The sequence below is a fragment of the Mustela nivalis genome (genome assembly GCF_964662115.1).
Source record: "Mustela nivalis genome assembly, chromosome: 5".
Taxonomy (NCBI): Eukaryota; Metazoa; Chordata; class Mammalia; order Carnivora; family Mustelidae; genus Mustela; species Mustela nivalis.
Genome location: NC_139024.1, coordinates 92227774 through 92252482, shown reverse-complemented (window position 1 = coordinate 92252482; position 24709 = coordinate 92227774). Strand labels below are relative to the sequence as shown.

At 39.0% G+C, this 24709-nt stretch overlaps 1 protein-coding gene across 1 annotated transcript in view; it reads right to left on the bottom strand.

Moving 5' to 3' along the window:
• Positions 1–24026, bottom strand: part of MEP1A (meprin A subunit alpha) — a gene marked incomplete at its 5' end in the record, with an annotated part of 33891 nt that extends 9865 nt beyond the window's left edge. Inside the window, 10 exons of the mRNA XM_082729682.1 lie at positions 686–901; positions 3625–3774; positions 4853–5074; positions 9734–9909; positions 13827–13944; positions 21143–21218; positions 21730–21770; positions 23708–23758; positions 23847–23871; positions 23958–24026. Of these exons, the coding sequence (XP_082585808.1) occupies positions 686–901; positions 3625–3774; positions 4853–5074; positions 9734–9909; positions 13827–13944; positions 21143–21218; positions 21730–21770; positions 23708–23758; positions 23847–23871; positions 23958–24026 (1144 nt within the window). The remainder of the gene's footprint in view (positions 1–685; positions 902–3624; positions 3775–4852; positions 5075–9733; positions 9910–13826; positions 13945–21142; positions 21219–21729; positions 21771–23707; positions 23759–23846; positions 23872–23957) is intronic.
• Positions 24027–24709: the final 683 nt, after the last annotated feature.

The window sequence follows — 24709 nt, the reverse complement described above, 5'->3', positions numbered from 1 at the left end:
AAATCCAACGATCTCCCTTAGTATTTTAAGGTTTTCAAGCTGACCCTCTTGTAGAGATACATAAAATTATCCTTAGGAGTATAGAAACAATATAATTAAGTTAATATTTACACACATCCTGTTTCCCTCCAACTTCACAAATAGGCTTCACATTAGTCCAGTGTATTAAATAACCGTACTCGATGTTGGCTAATTGAACGTAATAAAATATAATAAATAACTAAATAAATGAAACAGGTGAAGAAACACTTTTGTCAACTACCAAACCATTCTCTCTAGCAGCACCATCTCCCGCTTCCCTTTTATTTCCTGCTCTTCCAGAATCACCCATTTTCTCTTCCCTGGCTGTCTCCAGAGCTGTAGTGGAAATCCGATTTCTGTATTCTGATTGGCCTCTGTCAAAAGTATATTTCAGCCTCGCCCGAATTTCCAATGTGGTTTCTGATTTCTGAGGGCTTAAAATATTCTTGGAGGGCTTAAAACATACCAGTTATTATAGTGGGCCCTTAGATAAGGAAGAGAGGGCTGGAAGAAAAGGAGGAAAAAGGGGGAGAGGAGGAGGAAGAGGAGAAGAAGGCATGAAGAGAGGGGAGGAAGGGAGCAAAGGAAGGGGAAGGGAAGGAGAAGACAGAGCAGGAGTCCAGACTTAAGCCGAACCAGCCCCTGCATGAATGTCTCCAGGTACCTTGGAAGGTCTGCAGCTTCACCAGCTTGCGAACATTGCCTGTGCTGTCATCCCTCTTGACCCAGACGACGAGTCGATCTGAAGGGCTTCCTGTCATTTTATAGAAAAACTGCAGGCACTGCTGCTTCCTCTTTGGGTAAAGAATCCGGGACTCGAGGAGGGCTGCCTCTTCTGCCATCCCCGAGCTGGTGCTGAAGTGCATGAAGTAGCCAGCACCTGTTGGGAGGAGCAGCCCAGTGAGCCATCTCCAGTGGCCCCCACCCCAGGGCACCCTGGGCCCCTGTAAAGTGAATCAGTGAGCAACAGCCATGACCCAGGCAACAGAGCCAGAACCCTTCTGAAGAAAACTAAAAGAAATGAAAAGAAAGTGGTGTGTTTTCTTTCTGCCTCCATGGACAGACTCTCTGGTGAAAGCCCCAGCTCCCCATTGCCTTTGTCCCCAAGCTCATGAAATGTTCTCCTCTGACTTAACGAGATATGGACTTCAAGCAAAGCTTGATGGAGTTTAGCGTCTTTGAGCTGAATGCTTATTTTCCTTATCTGGTTTCTTGTTTAGAGATCCATGCCAAGGAAAAGAGCCGATTTCCTAGCTGTAGAAAGACAATGGGATTCCAATGTTTAGGGACTGGAATTGAAATATTTGCAATGATAAGGGTTCTGTCTCTCCTGTTTCTAGCCTTAACTGGATGCATTATCGGTGGCAAAGTCATCTTTACCATGAGGTAAGAAGGGCATTCAAGGCTTATTACGGGACTAGTTGAGGATTTGTCCTGAACATAAAGAAAGCTTTGAAAGAACACTGAAAAGAAGGGTGAGAAGTGTCTGGGTTTATAACCAACCTGAGGTCTGCTCAACCCCTATATCTTAGAGCTCTCTTCCTGCAAAATGGCAGGCAGCTAAAGGAATACATCATTTGGAAAATCGGCACATCACAGGGAAACACAAAGAATGATTCTTGCGTATAAAGAAGTCCTTTAAATTGTACTCCAGAATTCAGCTTCTTACCAAAGTATCCACTCAAAATATCTCATAAAGTAAAAACAAAGTGAGCACCTAAGACAGTTTTAGATACTTTGGCCCTGTGGCTCTCCACTTCATCTTGCCTCATATGTGGGGCATTGTACCTTCCATGAGGGCAACAAGCATCACTGTTTGAATGGGCTCTCTACAAATCTTTAAAAATATCTAATGGCTTTAGTATTATATTAGGAAAAATTATACTTTCTTGCATGTCATTCTCGATACTTGAGCTTACTAGCCTGAGCTCTCAGCATTGTGAATTACTGAGTGCTTCGGGTTAATAAAACCAGTGCCTGGGTTAGCTCACATGGCTAAGAAGGTCTCCAGATGGTCCTTTCTGAGGAATTCCACCCGGATGTACTGAGGGATAGGAAATGAGAGCCTAATAACCCAGGTTTGGGTGCTGGGAGACCTGAATTCTTGCCCACCCAGGGCCACTAATTCGAAGGTGTCCATGCATCTCTCATGGTTTCAAATGGGAGGTGGCTTCTATCCCAAGGACCCTTCATGCTCTTTGAGTCTCTACATCTACCGCAATACCACCAGTGGTCTCTAGCTGCCCAAGTTCACCTGGTAAAACTTTTCTAGATATTTCTCCCGGGGTGTAGTCCCTTCCTTTCCTATTAAGGTGCTGGAACACTGTTCTAACACGTTTCCCTCATAGGACGGTCACTCTTCTGTTCAGCTGGAAATTGTATAGTAGCCTAGCAAAAGTCCGCAGGAGAGATTGGATGAGATACTATGATGGAAATTTAGAGGGAACTTCAGACTGAGATCACCCTTTGGACACTGGAGATTTTGTGTTTGATAATATGATGGGTAGCATAGACTTTCACCCATTGCCATGACCAGAGGAAGAGCAGCCATTGTTTGTGACCTCTTACCCCAGTGGCCTGGCTTCTGGGTGACCAGCTGGGTCCCTTTCTGTGAAGGAAATCCAATTGACTCACACGGGCAGAGACTGGGGGACTTTGTAACAGCCTAATCTTTAAAAACTGATTATGATCTATAGGGCCAAGATTATATCTGAGATGGGCACAACATGAAAGGATGTTAAATAGAAATAAAAAATAATAAATGGAACCTCTAGACAGAAAGGGAAGATGGGAAAAAATGGAGAGGGAAGTTGCTGGTCTGCAGCTGGAGGTTTTCTATACGTTAGCTTCTTCTATCTTTGCTGGTAAGTATCAATATCCTGAACCAGTTAGAGAGATTTACAAAAGCAAAGACTTAAAAAAGGACACCGACAAAAACAACTACCCATAGTTAGAATTAGCAAGGGGTGGAGCCAGGTTTCGAATCCAGGTCCATCTGATTTTGTGGTCTTTTCACTACACAAACCACTCATAAGAACTATCTGAAGTCAGGCCATCCAATAGGGGGTACCCAACAGATGTGGCCACTGAGCCCTTGAATGGTGGCCAGTCCAAACTGACATGTACTATAATACCGAGTATAAAAAATGTGGAGTAGCTCATTAATAACTTTACTATTAATTACATGTCAAAATGCTAATATTTTGAATATATTGGGTTAAATAAAATGTATGGTTAAAAAGAATTTCTCTTGTTTCTTTTTTATGTGGCTCCTAGAAATTTCACATTGCATATGTGGCTTGCCTTATAGCTGTATTGTAGGGTACTGCTCTAGAGATGTTACCTTTATTTACAAAACCATGTCTTATCAACCATATGTCTATACTAGTTTTATCATCACTTAAAGGCATCTTTCTTTTGCATGCCCAGAAACTACATACTTTTTACTGAGTTGATAATTAAGGTATGAGAAATGTTCTTTGTGCTTGCCTGGATTTCCAAGTTTGATAACTAACATTGCATTTGAGGCAAAACCTGCCTGTTGTCATTCCCTAATTGAACCAGAGGAACCACTCAGTGTGCTTAATTTCCGCCTTCACTCACCTCTGCATTGTCCCACCAAGGTGTGATCCACTTGTCCAGACTGAGTGCCGTCCTCATGGACCCAGTCAGCATCATCTCTGGTACCCTGAATCATCCCACAGATGTTTGCTTTCTCAAAAGCACAATGGTCCAAAAGTGTGTGAGTTGTAGCTGCAAATGATATTTTTGTCCCTCGGTTAAAAATTTAAGTCATATTATTTCACAGACCTAATGTTTTAAGCTAAAAAGACCTCATTGTTTAGACACAGCACATTTTCTTGACTTTTCCTTAATGCAAATCCTGCTGTCACCCATTACTCTTCTGTTCAGTTGGAAATTGTATAGTAGCCTAGCAAAAGTCCACAGGAGAGATTGGATGAGATACTATGATGGAAATTTAGAGGGAACTTCAGACTGAGAGCACCCTTTGGACACTGGAGATTTTGTGTTTGATAATATGATGGGTGGCATAGACTTTCACCCATTGCCATGACCGGAGGAAGAGCAGCCATTGTTTGTTACATTTTAGAACATCCAACATAGCTGCAGCCCTACCCACCTCCCAGAGTCAAAGGATAAAAAGGACTGTCATTGTGCTTTGCTGTAAATGTCAACCAAGACCTCCTTTAGGTCAAGAAGAAGGAACCTGGTAGATCTTTGTATTTAGTACATCTTCTGTCCATGCATACTGAACAGAATTTAAAAATGTGTCCCGGAGGGGGTGACTGGGTGGCTCAGTGGGTTAAAGCCTCTGTCTTCAGTTCAGGTCATAATCCCAGGGTCCTGGGATCAAGCCCCTCCCCCGCTAATGGGACTCTCTGCTCTGCAGGGAGCCTGCTTCCTCTTCTCTCTCTGCCTGCCTCTCTGCCTACTTGTGATCTCTGTCTGTCAAATAAATAAATAAAATCTTAAAAAAAAAATTCTCTGAAGACTAAAGGGTCATTTTAGAAAACAACCCATCTCTGAGCACTAGAAGACTCTAGAACAACTAACTTGGGTAAGAACTTTTCAGGATAAAAGATACTTTCAAGACCATCCCCTATCCTGAGCTTTACACAAGGATACGCCCTTCAAAAGGACCCTGAAGAAGCTGGACAATTACCGCCCCTCACGTCACCGGTCCAATACTTTTACTTTGTAAAATACGACCACATCATTTTCATAACCCTCCTGTAACAAGGCAGGTGTTACAATTTTTTTCTACTCCAGAGATAAACTAAGGTTATGTGGTTTGTCCAGCGGTACTCACTGCAATTGTACATTCGGTTCAGCCTCTCTAAATCAGTGGCACTGAAATCCAGACGCTGCCCAATGATGCTGTTGAACTCAGGGATCTTGGCCGTGATGGTAGGAGCACTGTCGTTCTTGTTAAATGAGAAAGGCTCATAGTGCATCAAAGATTCATAGTCATAGGGCGTATTGAGGTCTGTGATGAAGGTGTCATCGTAGGTGTTAAAGTTGTGCTCAAAACCTAACAGAGAGAGAAGCCACAGGTCCCGTTTAATTACTTTGTTTCTTCTGTCCTTCCCTCTTTAACTAGATTTTAAGCAGAGACCCAGTGACTCAAAAAAAGAAAGAAAAGAAAAGAAGAGAAAATGAATGAATAGTTGATTTAAATATATATACATATTTAACATGTTTTATAATTAGCATGAGGTACATGAAATTAACACACATTAATAGTAACAAATAATATGATGATACTAAATTCTATAATAGTATATACACTTATTAAAAATATAAAACTATATTAAAATAAAAAGACATGTTATAATTAATGGATAAATTTTACATACAAATTATTAAATATATGTATATACATATATTTTTAAATTTTTATTTATTTTTTAAATTTCTTTTCAGTGTTCCAGAATTCATTGTTTATGCACCACACCCAGTGCTCCATGCAATACGTGCCCTACACAATACCCACTCCCAGGCTCATCCAACCTCCCACCCACCGCAAATAGATGTATATGTTTAAATCAAAGATTCATTTTACAAATAAACAAATAAATGAATAAATGTGTGTGTATGTATATGTATAAGGTTTTAAGGAAGAGAGGATAAAATGTCAAAGTGATGGTATGTATTCCCAACAGGAGGAAAAGGAATTTCTGAATTCAGGAAAATACTCAGGATTGATACATCTTGCTAACAGGCAAGTACCTCATCCACCAAGAGCTATACCTGGCCAGCTCTTCCATGGGTTAGAAAAAGGAAATCCAAGGGGCAGAGGGCAAGGGAAACAGCTGTCAAGAAAGGGGTATCTTGGCAATGAAGGTTCACACACTTTTTCAGAAATAGCCTCTTACAGAGAAAAATAAAATAGGAAGAATAAAACCGACTTTCCTTTCAAAATAGAAAAGGAAAATACTTTTAGGGGATCGGCCCAAGGTAATATATGCTGCCATGTGGAATGCTGAAATGAGAAACCGGTCAGATATTCTTTTAATCCATGAGCCATCAGGACTTTACTGTTTCAGTTGCAATAATGGGAAGTTCACAGATTTTTAATTTCCTTCTTAGGGAGTGACAGGAAATCTTAGTGAGATGTTTCGACTCCCCCATCATGACTTCCCATCTTCAGGGCCTTCTTTTCTAGCTTCCCATCCAGCTGTTTGTAATAATTAAAGGGAAGAACATGTAACCACCATGGAAAGACATCAACGCAGGTGCATTTAGGACTGAAGATGAGCCACACAATGTGGGCCAGCAAGTGCTAGAGAGGGAGTCTCTAAATACTTTTGGAAAAGCCAAAGAACCCTGTTGATCAACACTTGAGCTGTAAAATGAGAATACCAGTGCTTCATCCTCCTAAATCATGGGATTTCATGGAGACTGCCCTTGGAAGGGATCAAAGCATATTCAAAGTTGGCACAGGACTGTAATAAATAAATGACCCAAACGGGGAAGGGAGAAGCATTTGGTCCTAGGTTGTCCTACCCTAAGGGATACAACCATAAAGAATATCTGACCAGCGTGAGGACCGGGGCTTGGTCTGGGCTCTGCTTGTGACTCCTGGTGAGATCTTAAAACAGCACATTCGAATTCACTAGATAGTTTTTCCTTAACTTTCACTAAAGTCATCAGGTTAGGGGCACCTGGGTGGCTCAGTGGGTTAAGCCACTGCCTTCAGCTCAGGTCATGATCTCAAGGTCCTGGGATCAAGTCCTGCATTGGGACTCAGCAGGGAGCCTGCTTCCCTCTCTCTCTCTCTCTCTCTCTGCCTGCCTCTCTGCCTACTTGTGATCTGTCTCTGTCAAATAAATAAATAAAATCTTTAAAACATAATAAAAAAATAAACTGATCGTTCCATTTTTAAAAAAATAAATAAAATCATCAGGTTAGAATGGATCCTTTTATTCTTTATTATGCAAGGATTCTTATCCGAAAGCTTTACCAAAAACATGTTTTGAATAATTTGTTAAGATGTTAGGCAACACCTTTTTGTTGTGCCTACTGTCTACATACTGGGAGCTGTGCTCAGTGGTGGTGGCCCCTGGCAGCAACAGGACAGGCGAGGTCCTGTTTTCAGGGAACTCGAAGCTGAGAGCCTTGAAGAGGAAGTGACATTATAAACCGGAGGCCAGTCGGCAAATCCTTTGTATAAAGGAAAATATTTTTGACTTTGCAAGTCATGTGGTCTCTGTCACGCTACTCAACTCTTGTCACTGTAGCACAAAAGCAGCCATGGAAGTATGTAAATACATGGGCATGGCTGTGTTCCCATGAAACTTTATTTACAAAAAAGCAAGAGAATATGAACCACGGGCTGTAGTTTGCATACTCTTGCTGGACCCTAGAAATTGAAATCTTTCCTTGGTTGAAGAGAACAGATCCAAAAAACACAATTCTGGCTTAAGAGATGGAGATATAGTTGGGGAGAGAACTACGTTGCCAACACTGTATCCTCTTCGGTTGAAGGGTAATATTGTCATCAACAGAAGACAAGAGGCAGTAAATGTTTTAAGTTACCCTGAGCAATAATACTGCCCGTGCTTACCATCTTAATAATCTGACATCTCACTGGAGAACAGTTCTCCAGGGATAGCAGGAAATTTAGATATATGGAATTATACCTGATGAAAATATAGGTAAGAGATAAGCAATATATGTTGAGTAACTCATGCTCAACCAAGAACTGAGCAAGTCTGAAAATTACCTGGGCAAATGTGCTGGTTCCCTCTGAGAAAGGGAAACTCATTTGGCTGAAAATCATTCTAAAAGCACTAATCATTGTGTTCTTCAAAGCTTAAAAGTGTGAGTATTCTCAACATCATGACTTAATGCTCAGCAGAACCAAGTTTTTGTACAGGAGGGTAAGAAATCCAAGCCTCTAGGCAAATAGAGACAAAATCTAATAGTGCCCTGAGTCTTACAAGGGGATATTAGATCCTATCACCAATGACCCCACTCTCCTTCTCCACCTGCACAGACACAGTTATAACACAATTACATCCAGGAGACAGCTACATTATATTTGATATATTGTTTCAAGTAAGAAGAATATTACTTGATCTCTAGCTCAGTGTCCCGTGGTGGGACGGGTGAATGGGTGTGCGGGGGTGGAGGTTCAATCGGGTTGTATTAGGTTGTATTAGGTTTTTATAAATGATACGGCTTTCCTCCTTTCCCCACCACTTCACATTCATAGACATATCAGAACATGAGGGACCCGGATCAAGAAATCTCTGAGGTGATTTTGACCCACCATACTTCAAAATGAGCTATTCCAGCAGAAGTCCTTTGGGGATTTGTATTTAATTTTAATGTACGACAAGATCTTACGAGTCCCTAAAAGTAAAATTATTATAGACGCGTTGTTATATATGAACCCATATATGAAACTGGAATCTTAATAAAACAGATAATCACTCGCCTCATGAAAGTCACATATGGTAATAGTTAAGACATTTTAATACATCAAGGTTTTATTAATCAATTGCTACCAAAAAGAATGTTTTTCTATTTCCTCAACCAATTCCTAATTAAAATCTAGGTGTTTTCAGAAATACAGTATTGATTTTTTTTTTCCTAGCACATTGGGAAACTGTTCAATAAAATTGTTTTACTCTCCCTTCCCCACAAAAATATTAAATAAAATCTTTAGAAAGGAGGGAGATGGGGGTGCCTGGGTGACTCGGTTGGTTTAAAGTCTGCCTTGGGCTCAGGTCATGATCTCAGGGTCCTGGGATCAGCCCCAAGGCATTGGGCTCCCTACAAATCCGGGAGTCTGTTTCTCCCTCTGTGCCTCCCCCACTCATGTGCTCTCCCTCTCTCTCTCTCTCTCAAAGAAATAAGTAAAATCTTTCAAAAAGAAATGTTTTAGTATATTCAAAAGCTATCTACTTATTTGTCTCAAACAACTAGGAAAGGTGGTGTCCAAGGAAGTCCAAAGAAGCTAAAGAACTTAGAAATTGTCAGAATAACACCCCTGCATAACAGTAAGTAAAATAAGACTGTGCTATCCTTTGCATAATATGGCTGGAGGCAGAAGGATAGAGGTACTTACAAAGGAGGACGGAAGAAGACTGGAGGAAGAAAGGCAGGCAAATTTTGATTGACTAGAACTCAGACTACCAGTCAGAATGAACACAATCAGGGTGACAATTTCAGATAAAAGAATTCATTTTTGTTGTCTTTTTATTTTGTTTTTAAACACCTGTCATTGATTTGGCAAAGCACAGAAAAGGTTCTTGAGTATATATTAGGGTGATCATATGTTCAGCTAAACTCCATGCAGACCCCTAGGCCTACATGTGATCTCACATCCAGAAAAATGACTATGACATCCTCAGGGGATGTCAGGTGACTACGACAGGAAAATAGCATTTTAGGTAGATTTTCAACAAGAACACTGAAACAAAGCAAAGGCTTCTGATCAACTTCCAATTAACATTGAGTTAGCCAATATATACCATTCCCTAAGGCCCTTATCTGGGGTCAGTTATGATCAGATGAGCACAGGTCCCAGGGAATGCCAACAAATCATACCCTTTTCCTATTCTGTGTTCCCAGCTGAGGCTTCTATCCACACACAGATGCTTTCCATACATCCCAGGGTCGGTCCCAGCAAGTGATAAATGTAACAGCAAATCCCATCCAAGTTCCTTGGGTTTCTACCCACCTGGAAGAATTTCATCCCACCAGATGTTTACATAGTCATCTCGGTCAGTTCTTGACTGCTCGTGGTAAAATCCCAAAGCATGGAGGATCTCGTGCTCAATGATGGCCTTATAGTCACATCCCTGGCCAATGGAAAGGTTCTGTCCCACGTGATGATCACCAACCTCAGACCAGCACCTTCAAAGAAGAGAAGAGGGAAATTTTCTCCTCATGAACTCTCAAGTGGCTGTAATTCACAGGGTTCCAGAGCACAAATTTGAAGGAAGTTAGGTTTGATTAGAAAAAGAAATTATCAATAGCATTCTCATAAGCTAACAGTTCAAAATAAGGGACTGGTTAAATGAACAACATTTCCTAAAGGGAATAATAAGTAGAATTTAAAAGTGGTGGTCCATGGGTCCATGGGTGGCTCAATGGGTTAAAGCCTCTGTCTTCAGCTCAGGTCATGTTCTCAGGGTCCTGGGATCAAGTCCCGCATCGGGCTCTCTGCTCAGCAAGAAGCCTGCTTCCTCCTCTCTCTCTGCCTGCCTCTCTGCCTAATTGTGATCTCTCTGTCAAATAAATAAATAAAATCTTAAAAAAAAAAAAGTGGTGGTCCATTATAGAAGTAATAATATACTCCAAGGCAAATCAATCCTAATACTGCACCAAGTAGAAAGATGTAAAAATTGGCATTCCTTCTCACCTTCACAAGCCCAAAGGGCGTTCTACAGAATAACATATTGTTTTGTACCACAATATTAAGTTGTCTCTGGGTGGTGGCTATGGTTGATTTAAATTTTCTCCTTTATACTGAAATGAATTTCCAAATTTCCTAAAGTGAACACGTGTAAGGTTTATGATCATGAAAAAGAACCTCATTAAAGAAGCAAGTCCATTTCTTTGGCCGATGCACAGCATTCTGAAAGCACAGAAAGGCTCGGGCCAGAAGGACCCATCACTTCCCGCAAAAGACAGTAGACTAAGGAGCTCCTGGCAGATTCTCCACCTTCCTCATAGTGCAGCCTCTTGTCCCCTTTATTTCCCAACTATTTTTTGTCTTTTTTCATGAATCCAACTTTCCTCCTCTGTTAAGCAAATCTCAAGCTTCCCACGAATTGATTCCTCATCTGCTTTAAGTTGTGGAAGAGGATCCGTTCTCGAACCAGTGCTCAACAGAATCAGAGATTGGCCCATACTTTTAAATGTGACCGATGGATTCCAAGTTCTTTGGAATTGTCTTACCTGTCTTTTCTTACCTGTCACACTGTCTTACCTGCGTTTTCCCGGAGATTACTAATATCATATGCCTTTAAATGCTAATGGATCTGACTTTTACTCAAAGGCATATCTTAATTATCTTCTAACAACATTTTGAGGGATAATTTACATACCATGAAATTCAGCAATTTTAAGAATACAATCAATGATCTTTTGAAACTTCACTGAGCTAAGCAAACATCACAGCCAACAATTTGCCTCTCTGACAGCGGCATTTCATTACCAAATCGGTCGACTCTGAGATAGCCAAAGTCCAGAGGAAGCATTTACTATTTATCTTTTTTTAAAAAGCATCCCTTTTAAAGGGATGAAACGTGTAAGGAAACGTGTAAGTTGCAAAAACGCCACAACTCTGCAGCTCTCAGTCTTTTCCCTGGACTTTCTAAAAGAGCCCTGTTAACTTACCACTTCCAGCGACCTTAGCCCTGAAGAGTTTGGGGCCAGTTTAGGGCAGTTTATTGCCCCAGACCATCTTCCTCCCTTTCCCTTCTCCTAACTTACATGTAACAGAGACACCTACTGGCCATGGTCAGTCAGAATCTCCCAGACTCAGGGTTTCCAGCCAACGTCCCTCAAAGCTGACCTACCCATTCATCAAGTTCTTGGGGATTAAGTTACAAACTAAAAAGAAGCCCTGAGAATTGTACTAGGGAAAAGAGAACTTTTAGAGAGTTATCTCATTAGCTTTGTTTAGTTTTTTTTTTTTTTAAAGATTTTATTTATTTATTTGACAGAGAGAAACCACAAGTAGACGGAGAGGCAGGCAGAGAGAGAGAGGGAAACAGGCTCCCTGCTGAGCAGAGAGCCCGATGCGGGACTCGATCCCAGGACCCTGAGATCATGACCTGAGCCGAAGGCAGCGGCTTAACCCACTGAGCCACCCAGGTGCCCCAGCTTTGTTTAGTTTTTAAGAGAAAAAGAAAAGAAAAGAAAAGAAAAAGTGGTAGCTAAAAATGGAAACAAAAATGTTAAGAAAATGAAGGGGTTTTTTTCCTGAAATCTTAAATAAATAATTAAAGGCTTTGGTACTTTCTAGAAGCACAAAGGTTGCCAAGGAACAAGATGAAAAGGTCCAAAACAGAGAAACTCTAAAATCAGTGCACTTGGCAAGGCCCAAGGTATAGTTTACATGATTTTCCTTCACATAAAAAGAAACTGTGCAAATACTATTGGTTATCTTCACTTATGTAAGCCACAAGAACCTCAGCACATGACCGGAAATGCATTCACTATCTTACTGCCAAAGTGGTTCTCCTGGCAACATTCCCAAACTCGGCGAATAAAGTTACCCCTCGCCCATCACTGAATCAAAAATCAGAGACTTCTTTGATTCCTCTTTCTTCTTAACCCCTCATGTAGACAGGCAGACAGCTTTTGAGAAGTCTCCCTGTTTTCATAGTTCTGAAATCCATTCACTCCTCTTCATTTCAACTGCCTCTTCTTTCGCGTGGGTCCCCTTTTCTTTCTGTCCTGGACAACTGAGACATTCTTTCATTGGTCTCCTGCCACCTCTCGTGCCCATACAGCAATTCTGTTTCCACTGTTGCTAGAGTAATCTTTCTAAAATGGAAAACTGAACATATAAGGAGTCATGCCCTAAACGGTGGATTCCCTCACACGTGGTTTGTCTTTTCCCAGACTCCTGTTTATCATCCTGGTTCCGTGGCTCACCCCTCTGCCCCTTACACACTCAGAACCGAATGAGTTCTCCAAGTAAGCCAGATTCGTGTTTAGGTTTGTTTTTCCCTTCTGTGGCTCTCTTCCTTTTTTTCTTCCTTCTTCTTCCTTCCCCTTTCTCTCTTCTCCCGCTCTCTTCCCATCCCCCATTCCCCCATCCCCCTTCCCTTTCCTCTGCCTCCCTGTCCTCCGACAGCCCATGCACTCCCTTCAGTGTGTGGAACTATTTACTCACTGTTGCTCCACCACTCCCAGGTGCCTGCTCTAAACCTTATGAGGTCTAAGACCGTCTCTTGCTTCTTTGTATCCAGAGATGGGCACACTTCCTGGCACTTAGTAGCTGTACAAAAATTTCATTTGTAATAAGAGTCGGAGCCAAGAAAGCAATTACTCAAGTAAGTAAAGGTACTTGACCTTTATCTAAGTGATCATCACAACTTAACTTTTGTTACTACTATTTTTGGCATTTTTTTTTTCTTAAGAGGCTAAATCATGCGCTAAGTTCCTTCCTCCTCTGTGTCATCCATCCGCGATGAACAAAAATGCTAACAGAACTAGACAACCAAATCCAGGCAACTTCTAGAGGCAGTGTGGGGAACTGCAGCAGGAAGAAATGTCCCCAGGTGGGCCTTAAAGACACACACATTTGCAGTCACAGCTGGTGGTCACTTGGCTTCCCAACCTCATCTAGCCCAGGTTCCTTGACATAAATATCACTTAAAAAAAAAAAAAAAGAACTTCTTTCTTGATATACCCTTTATTTCTCCTGGGAATAAATAACTACGCACTACATCGAGAGCTTTTCAAAGAGGTCCAGCCAACAATGCACCGTAATTTAAACGAGTACCATAAAAAAGGCTGTATAATTTATACTTTAATATACCTGACTTAGAAGAAAAAGTACTATAATTTAAAACATGACCTAAACCAAGGAAAAAAATTGAAATGAATCTTCCTAGGCCCAGAGGTATAAAAACAAAAACAAAAACCTTCATTTTCCATCAAGATCATTAAAAACATTACAGACTTTAAAAACTCACAGAGAAAGATTCGATTTTGCTTTTAGCTTCTTTCCAGTTTCTTCTTTTGAAAGGCATGTATCACTTTTATAAACAAAAAGAGGTATAACTACACACTTCATAAAATTTCATCCTTACCCTTCAAACTTCTGAAATATGATGTATGAGCTTTCTCCTTCATAGGGCTTGAAATCCACACAGGACTTGAGGCGGAACATTTCAAAGGCATAAAGAATGGCTCCTTTAGCATTCAGCCCTGCAGAAATCAGTAAAAATATCAACGAGCTTAGATCTTAGATAATATACATAACATAGTTGGAGAAAATCTTGCCGGCACATGAAATCCACAGAGGTCCATGATATATTTTTTGGTAGTAAGCAGATTCCTTGGAAACTAAAACTATAAAACTAGTCACTTACATAAACATTATTTATGCCCTTTAAATACACAATGTTAATATACTAACAAAGTAAAAATATACTCGTGTGTGTAGCTGAACGAAATTATGAACTCACTTCCTCATTTCCTCTCTTCCCCTTCCCAACTCACGGGAAGATCCTGAGGGCACTGCCCCAGCAGAGTTAAGCCACAGAGCAGAAGACAGAAGGGACTGCAAGCCATTTCTCTCTCCTGAGTGAATAAAGCATCCAGAGAGAAGCAGTGAGAATGGTGTGTACACCAGTCTAAAAAGATACACCCTCCTGTGGGTGGAAGAGAGCAGAGATTAGAGAGGTGTACAGGGTCTGAAGGCACATGGAGCACAGATGGTATGTCACCCTGTTTCCCTGTGAGACCCCTGGGGAGATGGCAAGACTACACAGGTAGCCCTGAAAACAACCTTGGAAAAGATTTTTATGACTCAGTCTTGGATCCAAAGCAGCAAAAGCCTAACGAGTCTGAAGTAGCTAGAACGGTAGATGCTTACCAGTAACCTGTAAGTTAGGACCAGTGACCAAATATCAAATGTCTTTCTTACCCATAACATGCATGTGCTGTGGCATTGCACAAGACAAGCATGGGGTGGGGAGGAAAGATAATCCAGAGGAACAGAGATTACGTTTCACTTAGTATGTGGTTTTGGTAATTTTTTTCCCCCTCCCATCAACTCACTGAAGGTGGAGCTCTAAGTTAAAATTTAAGCTCAGTTATATAAAGTTAAATTGTATTTGTTGTATGTTTGATTTTGTGCACTCTCTCAAAGAGTTTATAATTCTTGGCAGTTTACCAAGTACTTACTTTATGTTTTCCTGGCCCTTATTTCATTTAATAAACCATGAAATTGGAGATTCCATAGTTCAGATGTCATAGAATTATACTAAGGTCATTAAATAAATCAGTGGAATGATCAGTAAATGACTTGTGGACACAACATGGGTAACAACAAGAGTATGCATTAGGCCTACTGAAAGACTTTTATGAAATTTTACCTATTCTTTGTGGCATCTAGAATATAAATATTTATACCCAAGACAGATTAATTGTCACAAAAGTTTAAGAAAAAAGACCAGAAACAATGTAACTGGGGCAAAATATTTGCAAAATACAAATCTGACAAAAGACTTGTGTCTAGAATATATAAAGAACTACAACTCAAAGGAAAATAGACAAATAAATTTTTTAAATGGTCAAACTGTTTAAACAGATATTTCACAAAGGAAGACATACAAATGACCAATAAGCAAACAAAAAAGAAAGTGAAACAACAATAAGTAAACTAAAACAACCATTAAATACCACTACATGTCCACCAACATGGCTAAAATTGAAAAGATTACCAACAACGAATATTGGCAAAGATGTGTAGTAAATGAACTTTCATTCATCATTCATGGAAGTTTGTAAAATGGTACAAGCACTTTGAAAGAGATCCAACACTAAACCTACCTCTATATTATAACCCAGCAATTTCACTTTAAATGTTTACACCAGAGACATAAAAACATATATTCAAAACGGGAATGTACAGGAATGTTCATAGTAGCTTTAGTCAAATAACTCAAGCACAGAATCAACCCAAGTGGCTATCAATAGGGGATCAGTTGAACATGCTGTGATATTCTGTATTCAAGTAATGGAATACCACTCAATAATAAGAAGGAACAAATTACTGATGTCCACAGCACTGGTGAATCTCGAAAACATTTTACTGAATAATCAAAAAAGGAATAAAAAATGATTCTATTTGTATGAAATTCTAGAACAGGCAAGACTCACCTATGATTAAAACAATGAAAAAGTTATTTCTGGAAGGGTGAGAGTACTATGAAAGTAGGTGGGAGAAATTTCTGGGATAATAAATGGGCTCCATATCTTAATAGGAGTTGTATGAATATTTTTACATTGTATAAGTGTAATGTATAAATTACAAGGTGTCTAAATATTTTAAAACTCATTGAACTGTATACTTAAGACTCCATGCATTTTACTGTATGTATATTTTACATTAAGAAGAACCATAAACAAACATTAAACTTTAGTTAAAGATACAAATGCTGCAGTGTTTGGGGTAAGGCACACTGGTCCATGAAATTTACTTTGAAATGTGTCAGGAACAGAATGTATTGATAGAAGGATACAAGGATGGACAGGATGTTTCCATAAGATAGAGCAAATGTAGCGGAATGATGTTTGTATAATGTAGGCTGATGAGTACACGAGTGTTCACTGCACAGTTGTTTTATATATTTAAATTTTTTCATAATAAAATGTGGAAAAGAAAAGGACAATAATTACAAACTTTAAAGAAGGGGAAAATACCTGTTAAATTCTATTTCCAGTTGGGGGAAAAATCGCCCTTCGAAATGAAGGCAATAAAGAAGTTATTTTGGAGAAAGAAGAGAATTTGTCACCAACAGTTTTAATCTATAAGAAATGCTAAAGGAAGGGGAAGCTGGGTGGCTCAGTCAGTTAAGCATCCAACTCTTAATCTAGCTCAGGGCTTGATCTCGGGGTTGTAAGTTCAAGCCCCATGTTGGTCTCCGTGCTGGTTATGTAGCCTACTTAAAAAGAAAAAATATATATTGCTAAATGAAGTTCTTTAGGCTAAAGAGAAATGACACCACATAGAAACTTAAATCTCTAGGAAGAGTGAACAACACCAGAAATTCCAAGTATAAAAGTAAATATAAAGACTACTTTTCTTCATTAATTACATTAAGTGACAACTGATTAAAGCAAAAAAATGATAACACTATTATGAGGTTTATAAAATATATAGTTGAAAAGTATAAGCCAACAATAGTACAAAAGAAAGGGGTATAAATGGAATTATAGTGGTGTAAAATGCTTACATTTTATGCAAAATGGCATAATATTAAGTCTAAGTACACTGTCACATGTTAAGGTTACAAATTATAATCCCTAAAACCTTTCAAAATGATACAAAGGGATTGAGCTAAAAAGTCACTACAAGAACCAAATGAAATATTAAATTGTTGGATCTAACCAAAAGAAGCCAGAAATAAGAAGAAATAAAAGAAAAATAGAAGGCAAATAATAACTGATAGTTCTAAATCAAACTTTATCAATTATTACATTAAATATAAATAAGGGAAGAGAGGAAAAAGTAAAACAGGACGAAACCAGAGAGGGAGACAAACCGTAAGAAACTCATAATCTTAGGAAACAAACTGAGGGTTGCTGGAATGGAGGAGGGTGGGGGGGATGGGCGTAACTGGGTGATGGACACTGGGAAGGGTATGTGCTGTAATACGCACTGGCTATGATATAAGACTGATGAACCACAGACCTGTACCCCTGAAACAAATAGTACATTATATGTTAATTAATTGAATTCATATTAAAAAATAAATGGGAAAAATTAAAACTTAAAAAAACAGAAAAAAAAGTAAATAGACCAAATGTTTCAATTGAAATTCAGAAGTTGATACACTGGATAAAAATGTGGGACCCAGGGGCGCCTGAGTGGCTCAGTGGGGTAAAGCCTCTGCCTTTGGTTCAGGCCATGATCCAGGGTCCTGGGATCGAGCCCTGCATCGGGCTCTCTGCTCAGCGGTGAGCCTGCTTCCTCCTCTCTCTGTGCCTGCCTCTCTGCCTACTTGTGATCTCTGTCTGTCAAATAAATAAATAAATAATCTTAAAAAAAAAAATGTGGGACCCAGATATATACTGCCTAAAAAAGAGACATTTTAAATATAAAGACAACGATAGGTTAGGAATAAAAACTAAAAAAGATACACAGTGAAAACAGTAAGTTAAAAAAAAAAACAAAACTGGTGTAGCTATATTTAAATTAGACAAAGTAGACTTCAAAATAGAGAGGATTACCAGACATAAAGAGAAATTTCCCTAAACAATAGGTCAATTTAGCAAGATGATAGACTAATGTACTTGTCCAAAAGAGCAGTTTCATGAAAATGCTAAAATAATAAATAAACACACAATTATAGTTATTAACAACTCTCTCTCAGTAGCAGATAAAACTATCCAAAACTCCTTGTAGATAAAAATATTTGAACAACACAATCACCTTGACCTATTTGACTTGGATAAAATAATACACCCACACCAGCCACATGGATCAGCACACATGGATCAGTCACAAAGATAAGCCATAAAATATGTCTCAGTAAATTTCAAAAGACCAAAATCTTATAGAATATGTTCTCTGACCTCAACAAAATTAAACTAGAAATCAATAATACAATATCTAGAAGCGCTATAGACACTTGTAAATTTTAAAAACATACTTCTAATTGACCCATGGATTTCAAAAAAAATGCAACAGGTATTAGAACATATCTAAACTTTAGTGAAGATACAACCATATCAAAATTTGTGAAGAACAGTTAAAGCAGAACTTTAAATAAAATTTACAGCTTTAGATGCCATATTATAACATATTTTATTAGAAAAATGAAAGTTTAAAATCAGTGATATAAATTTCCACCTTTAATCCAAAAAAGAAGAGCAAAATAAACTGGAATTAAGTAGAAGAAAGGAAATAATAAAGACAAACAAAAAGCAACCAAATAGAAAGCAGAGAAGAAAGGGAAAATTAGCAAGTCAAAAGTTACTTCTTTGAAAAGATTAATAAATACACTGCCTAAAAAACAAAAACAAAACAACAAACAAAAAAAAGGAAAGTCACAGACTGAGAGAAATTATTAAAGATATCTATCTACCTATCTCTGACAAAAGACTTCATCCACAGTATATGAAGTTCTTCTGCAAATAATGAAAAGACAAACAATACAATAAAAAAAGCATAATAAGAGTTGAACAGACATTCTGTAAAAGAACATACACAAATGACCAACAGCACATGAAAATGTGGGAAATACCATTAGTCACATTAGGGAAATGCAAATTAAAATCACAGTGAAATTCCATTTTGTAATCACCAGAATGTCTACAGTTAAAAAAGATTAATTCCACCTATGCTATTGAAAATGTGGAGCAAATGGGACATAGCTACATTGCTTGTGAGAGTGAAAAATGGTATAGCCACTTTGGAAAACTGTTTGGCATTTTTTACTAAGGTTAAACATATACTTGCTGTATAATCAAGTAATTCTATTTCTAGACATTTGCTCAAGACAAATAATAATTATATATATATATATATATGTAACTTAGCACAACCCAATATCCATCAACTGAAAAATAGATGAACAATTGCCCTATTACTGAGTAGTAAAAAAAAAAAAAATTAACTACTGATCTACAATGATATGGAAAAACATAAAAAACATGTTACACAAAAGAATCCAGATACAAAAGAGTGAACACTGAAGGATTCTATTTACCTATAAATCACATAACACTAATTGATAGGGAGAAAAATTAGAATGGTAGTGTCTTGGAGAGGAAGGTAGGGATTGGCTGGAAACAAGCACATGGAAATTTCTGGAGTGACAGGAGATTGGGTCACATACGTATGTGCATTTATCAAAAGCCATTGACTTTTACACTGAGTTGTGTATTTTACTCTGAGTAAGTTTAATTTTAATTTAAAAATTGTATACAAATATGAAACTCTGCTATGTCTGCTTTCTACAATGGTATAGACTTGGGCATCTGCCCTTATTTTAACACTAAAGGTGATTCTCACGTGGTGCTGAGAACCACCGCTGTGTCCTTACTGTTGTTACCGTATTTCAGGCCACCTGTCTTCCATCTTTCTCCCTTCCTCAGTCACCAGCTACAGCTAAAGACACCTGCTACTCAAGCTGGGCCCAGCCGACTAAAAGCATCAGCATCACCTGGGGGATTGTCCAGAATCCCAGACCCCAACCCTGATCTACTCCACAGTTTCAGAAGATCCTCAGGGGAGCCTTATGCACACAAAAGTCTGAGAGGCACAGACCTAACGCCTCACAGAGGCCTGGTGAAGCCTCAACCAAATATTAGGTGAAGGCACATGTCCTGCATATACTGGTGTGCCTGTGTCTTGATGGAAGGGGGACTGATGTAGGTGTGACAGGCAGGGAGAAAAATTGTCGTGGGGGAAGTACCCTCGCGAAAGTTGAGCTTTCTTAAATCACCTTCCAGTGAATATGGGTATCTGTGAATTTGCAGAAGTGTGGGCAATCCTGGGGAATGGGAATAAAACCTCAAATTTCCAAAAGATTCACTGAGAACAACAGCATTTGCATATATCTAGCTGTCCTCCAGAAAAGGGACCAGGGCTACTAACAGTGATGGAAAATACTGACACATGAGCTGTGTCTCCTGAGGGCGCAGCCTCACAGTGCCTTGAGATCGAGCGGGCTTGTCCCAGCTTCCCCTCTCCTCTGATCCTCCTGCCTCCGTGTGAGTTGGGCTTTGCGGGCATTGCCTCATCTGGCTGCCCAGCTGTCAGTCACCAGCTTGGGGTCAGTCAGTGTCCACGCGTGGCTTTGAATAGTCATTTATTTCTCCCGAGTACTATTCCCAACAATGAGTGAACTATGACTTAACCAGTCCTTCATCTTGAGAGAGAAAAGAATTGAAATTATTAATACTGAGGAACAAGGGCTCCTAGCATGGGAAATATAGACTTTTCTAGCTCTCAAAAGTGTGGAATGTTTGTCTCCTAACGAAAGGGGATGAAATCAGGATGCTGAAAATCTACGTAGATTCACCCAAACGAACTATTACTTAAAGCGTAAATTTGTTGTGGTTGTGAAGCTAAATTATATTTCATTGCATTTTTGTTCTTTGGGGGCGCTTTTGGTTATATTCAAACATTAATGTGTTCTGTACTTTTAAACTTATTATTTGATACTCTGTAACTTTTAAAATTACTATCTGATGCGCTGTATCTCAGACTCTTTAAGTAGCACTGGGTCAATATAAGGTCATGCCTTTCATCCCATGGGATAAAGAATTATCAGGGCTTGGAAACCCCCATATGCATTGGTGTTACTCCCCATCTGAAACCTATGAACTGGAGGAGTGCAGGGGTAGAAGAGCAAAGCCCAAAATTCCTAATTAAAACAATTAATATTACCCAGATTGTCAGCCAGAATGTAAGGAATGGGGAACTTCCACCTGGTGCTAGGGTCTCTCAGGCCATTTCTGGAGTTCTGTGGAAAAAGACAAAGATGACTGGGAAGGTGAGTCCTCTAGGCCCCCTGGCTTCTGTCTTCGCTAAACTTTCACACCACAAACAACCTATCATACAATTCAAACAATAGCATTTGTATTCTGATTGTACAACAATACAAGTTCATCACAGACAATTTGGAAACTTCAGAGAAATCATTAAGAATAAAACTTCAAAGATCCGCAATCTCCAAAAACTGAGATTGCCACTTTAAACATATTGGTGCATTTCCTTCTCTCGTTCTTCACTTGCTAGGAAAATTGGGTGAACAAGTAATGTGATAATTATAGATTCTTTGTACTGTTTGCTAATTTTCCATCTGTTTTTGTCATCATCAACCAAAGTGGAAGCCCTTGTGGGCACAGATGATAGATTAGGTTCTTTCATGTCCTCCACAGTGTCTAGCCCAGGGCTGGACACAGCGGAGCCTCCCAGTCATAAAAAACAGCCAGTCCTGAGGAATATTAATTGTGTCCTTGAGAGATACTCACCTGCAGGAGGATGTCTCCTTGAAAGAGGTCCAAGCCCGCAGCTAGACACAGATTGAAAAAAAAAAGAAAGAAAGAAAGAAAGAAAGAAAGATTTGAACGAGTATTACTAAATGCATTTCTCATAATAAAATTAATATTTTCCATTTCCAAACTTTGCATTGTTAATCTTTGGTCAACATCTTTTCCAAACAATGCTAAATTCCCTCTGAGTAAATGTAAATAGCTCATCAATATCATGTATTTTCACATCCTCTGTCTTCATTTTTGGAACAAGAAAACTCAGCCAAGAATCTTAAAAGTAAGAAGTGAGTTAGGAAGGATCTTTTTGATCATCGACTCCAAACCTCTTGTACTTTAGGGGGCACAAGGGAATCTTGAGACAAGAAGTAATGCACGGGGTCATCAGCCGGTGAGTGGGCTTGAGAACTCCTGACCTCCTATCCAGTGCCTTTCTGCTATCATTCCATCCTTCTTCGTGACTCTAGGTAAATGGGTTGGTTTTGCTCTGTCTTGTGAAAAAACATTGGTACCCTCTAAAAGCCAAGTTCGAGATAATGCCCTTGCAATAAAGACCAGGCAAATATGGATGGATCCACTCAAACTGTATCTCCAGATACCTGCTATCAGGATCTTAGCATGATAAACTTCCTCCCTTATGCTATTCCTTGATTCCGGGCCTCGTAGTGTTTTGCAAATAGAAGTCTTAAAAGGAAAAATCTTTGTGGGAAAATTTTATGAGCATTTAAAAGAATGTCTCTTTTTATGACATCCCTCATGTTTGACAAACAGCCTTCCCTGTAAATCACAAAATACTTCAAACAAGGTCAGGGGATTGTAGTTAATTCTGAGAACAGCACCTGATTTACAGCAGGGGAATCTAGCTAAAGAATTATCACCACGGGGGCGCCTGGGTAGCTCAGTGGGTTAAACCTCTGCCTTTTGGCTCAGGTCATGATTTCAGGGTCCTGGGATCGAGCCCCGCATCGGGCTCTCTGCTTGGCGGGGAGCCTGCTTCCTCCTTTCTCTCTGCCTGCCTCTCTGCCTACTTGTGATCTCTCTTTGTCAAATAAATAAATAAAATCTTTAAAAGAAAAAAAAAAAAGAATTATCACCACGGCCTCACATGGCCAAGTTGATGGCTCGTTCATGGTAAATGACATCATTGGGGTTTTAAATATTAGGAGAAGTCATGGTTTCCCTTGCTAATGACTAACTACGGTATCATGATCCCTTTCCCCATACCCTTATTTCTTAAGCTCCATAAACCTCACCTATGTACTTGAAAATGGAACAATTAAACAAAAACAAATAGCATTGATACCCTGCCCCATGGACATTAGGACCCAGGTTTTGAATTGCCTTTTCAGTAGGAGTAATATACACATGTATACATACTTACATATGCATGTGTATATGTAGCAAGTGATATAATCACCCACTTTTGTTTTTTCAAAATAGAAACAGGAAAATCAACATTTTTTTTCTGAGTAGTCTTTTTTTTTTTTTTTTAAATTTATTTGACACAGAGAGAGAGACAAATCACAAGCAGGCAGAGAGGCAGGCAGAGGCAGGCAGAGAGGCAAGCAGAAAGAGGGGGAAGCAGGCTCCCTGATAAGCAGAGAGCCCAATGCAGGGCTCGATCCCAGGACGCTGAGATCATGACCTGAACCGAGGCAGAGGCTTAACCCACTGAGCCACGCAGGCGCCCCGAAAATCAACATTTTTATAAACAAAAATCATGTGATGCATTTCTAGATCCATGGAACACTCACTAGTTCCTCTAGAAAATTTGGTCTAACCATCATTCTCTTTCCACATTTCCATTTTTCAGAAACTGCAAAATTCTAATGAAGTAACAATAGATATTTCTCCCTTAAAGTTACCCAATACTCTATCATGAAGGTAAGAGCTTTACAGCAATTGTAGCACAAGATTTAAAAGTATTTCAAAGCATTAGTAAGGCAAAAATTGAACCCACCTAAGTTGATTTCTGAAATACCCTTCTGTTCATGAAACTCTTCATCATGTTCTGTTAAAAGTAGGAAACAAATTGTTATTAATCTTGATGAACGAAAGAAAGTTCAGAAAACACTCTATGCATTTCAGTTGATTCTTACCATTTCCTTTAGAGAGATGATTAATCTGGAAGAAAATGAACATATAGAAAATATGTAACATATACTTGAATTAATATTTCTAAATATCCAGAAAAGCAGAACTCTACTTACTGATACAGCTGCTATGTGGGCAACAAACAAGATGAAAGAGAGAACACAAGTGAATTTCATCCAAACCATTGTTGCGAATGAACAGACTCACCAAAGACAAAGACACCTTGTGATAAATGCTTTTTGGACCTTGCCCTGGCAGTCATCTTAGAAACTTTGACCCTCCCATATGTACTGTGGCATTACAAAAAGTAACCAAAGAAAATGTCATTGACCCTTTTAAGGACAGATATCAAGTTTAACATAAAATCTCAAGCTCCCCAGACTGGGAAAGTTTTGAAAAGGCTAATGCTGAGATGAGCATATAAAATCAGTGACGTTTCTGTACACCAGCAATAACATTCCTTGACAGCATCAAAAACTGCTCGTATAACAGATAAAACATACATTTCACAATAGAAATAAAAATTATCTATAAAATAACCATAAAGTATTTAAGTCCAATAAAGAATGAATAAACACTTTATGGGAATATTTTAAGGGGATTATCAAAGGACATAAAAAAGAAAAAATGTCAGTTCAAATGCAAATGAAGTGCTACCTCAAACTCAGATTGGCATAAATGAAGAAAGCTGGCCATACCAAGTGTCAACAAGAATGGGGGGAAACAGGAAATCTTACATACTGCTGGTAGACCAGCCATCTGATGCTATCCTGTAAATTGAAATGTGTGTAGTTTAAGAGTTAAAAAGTTAACTTCCAAATATATACCCTAAAGAAATACACACATATGTATATAAAGTACTATATAA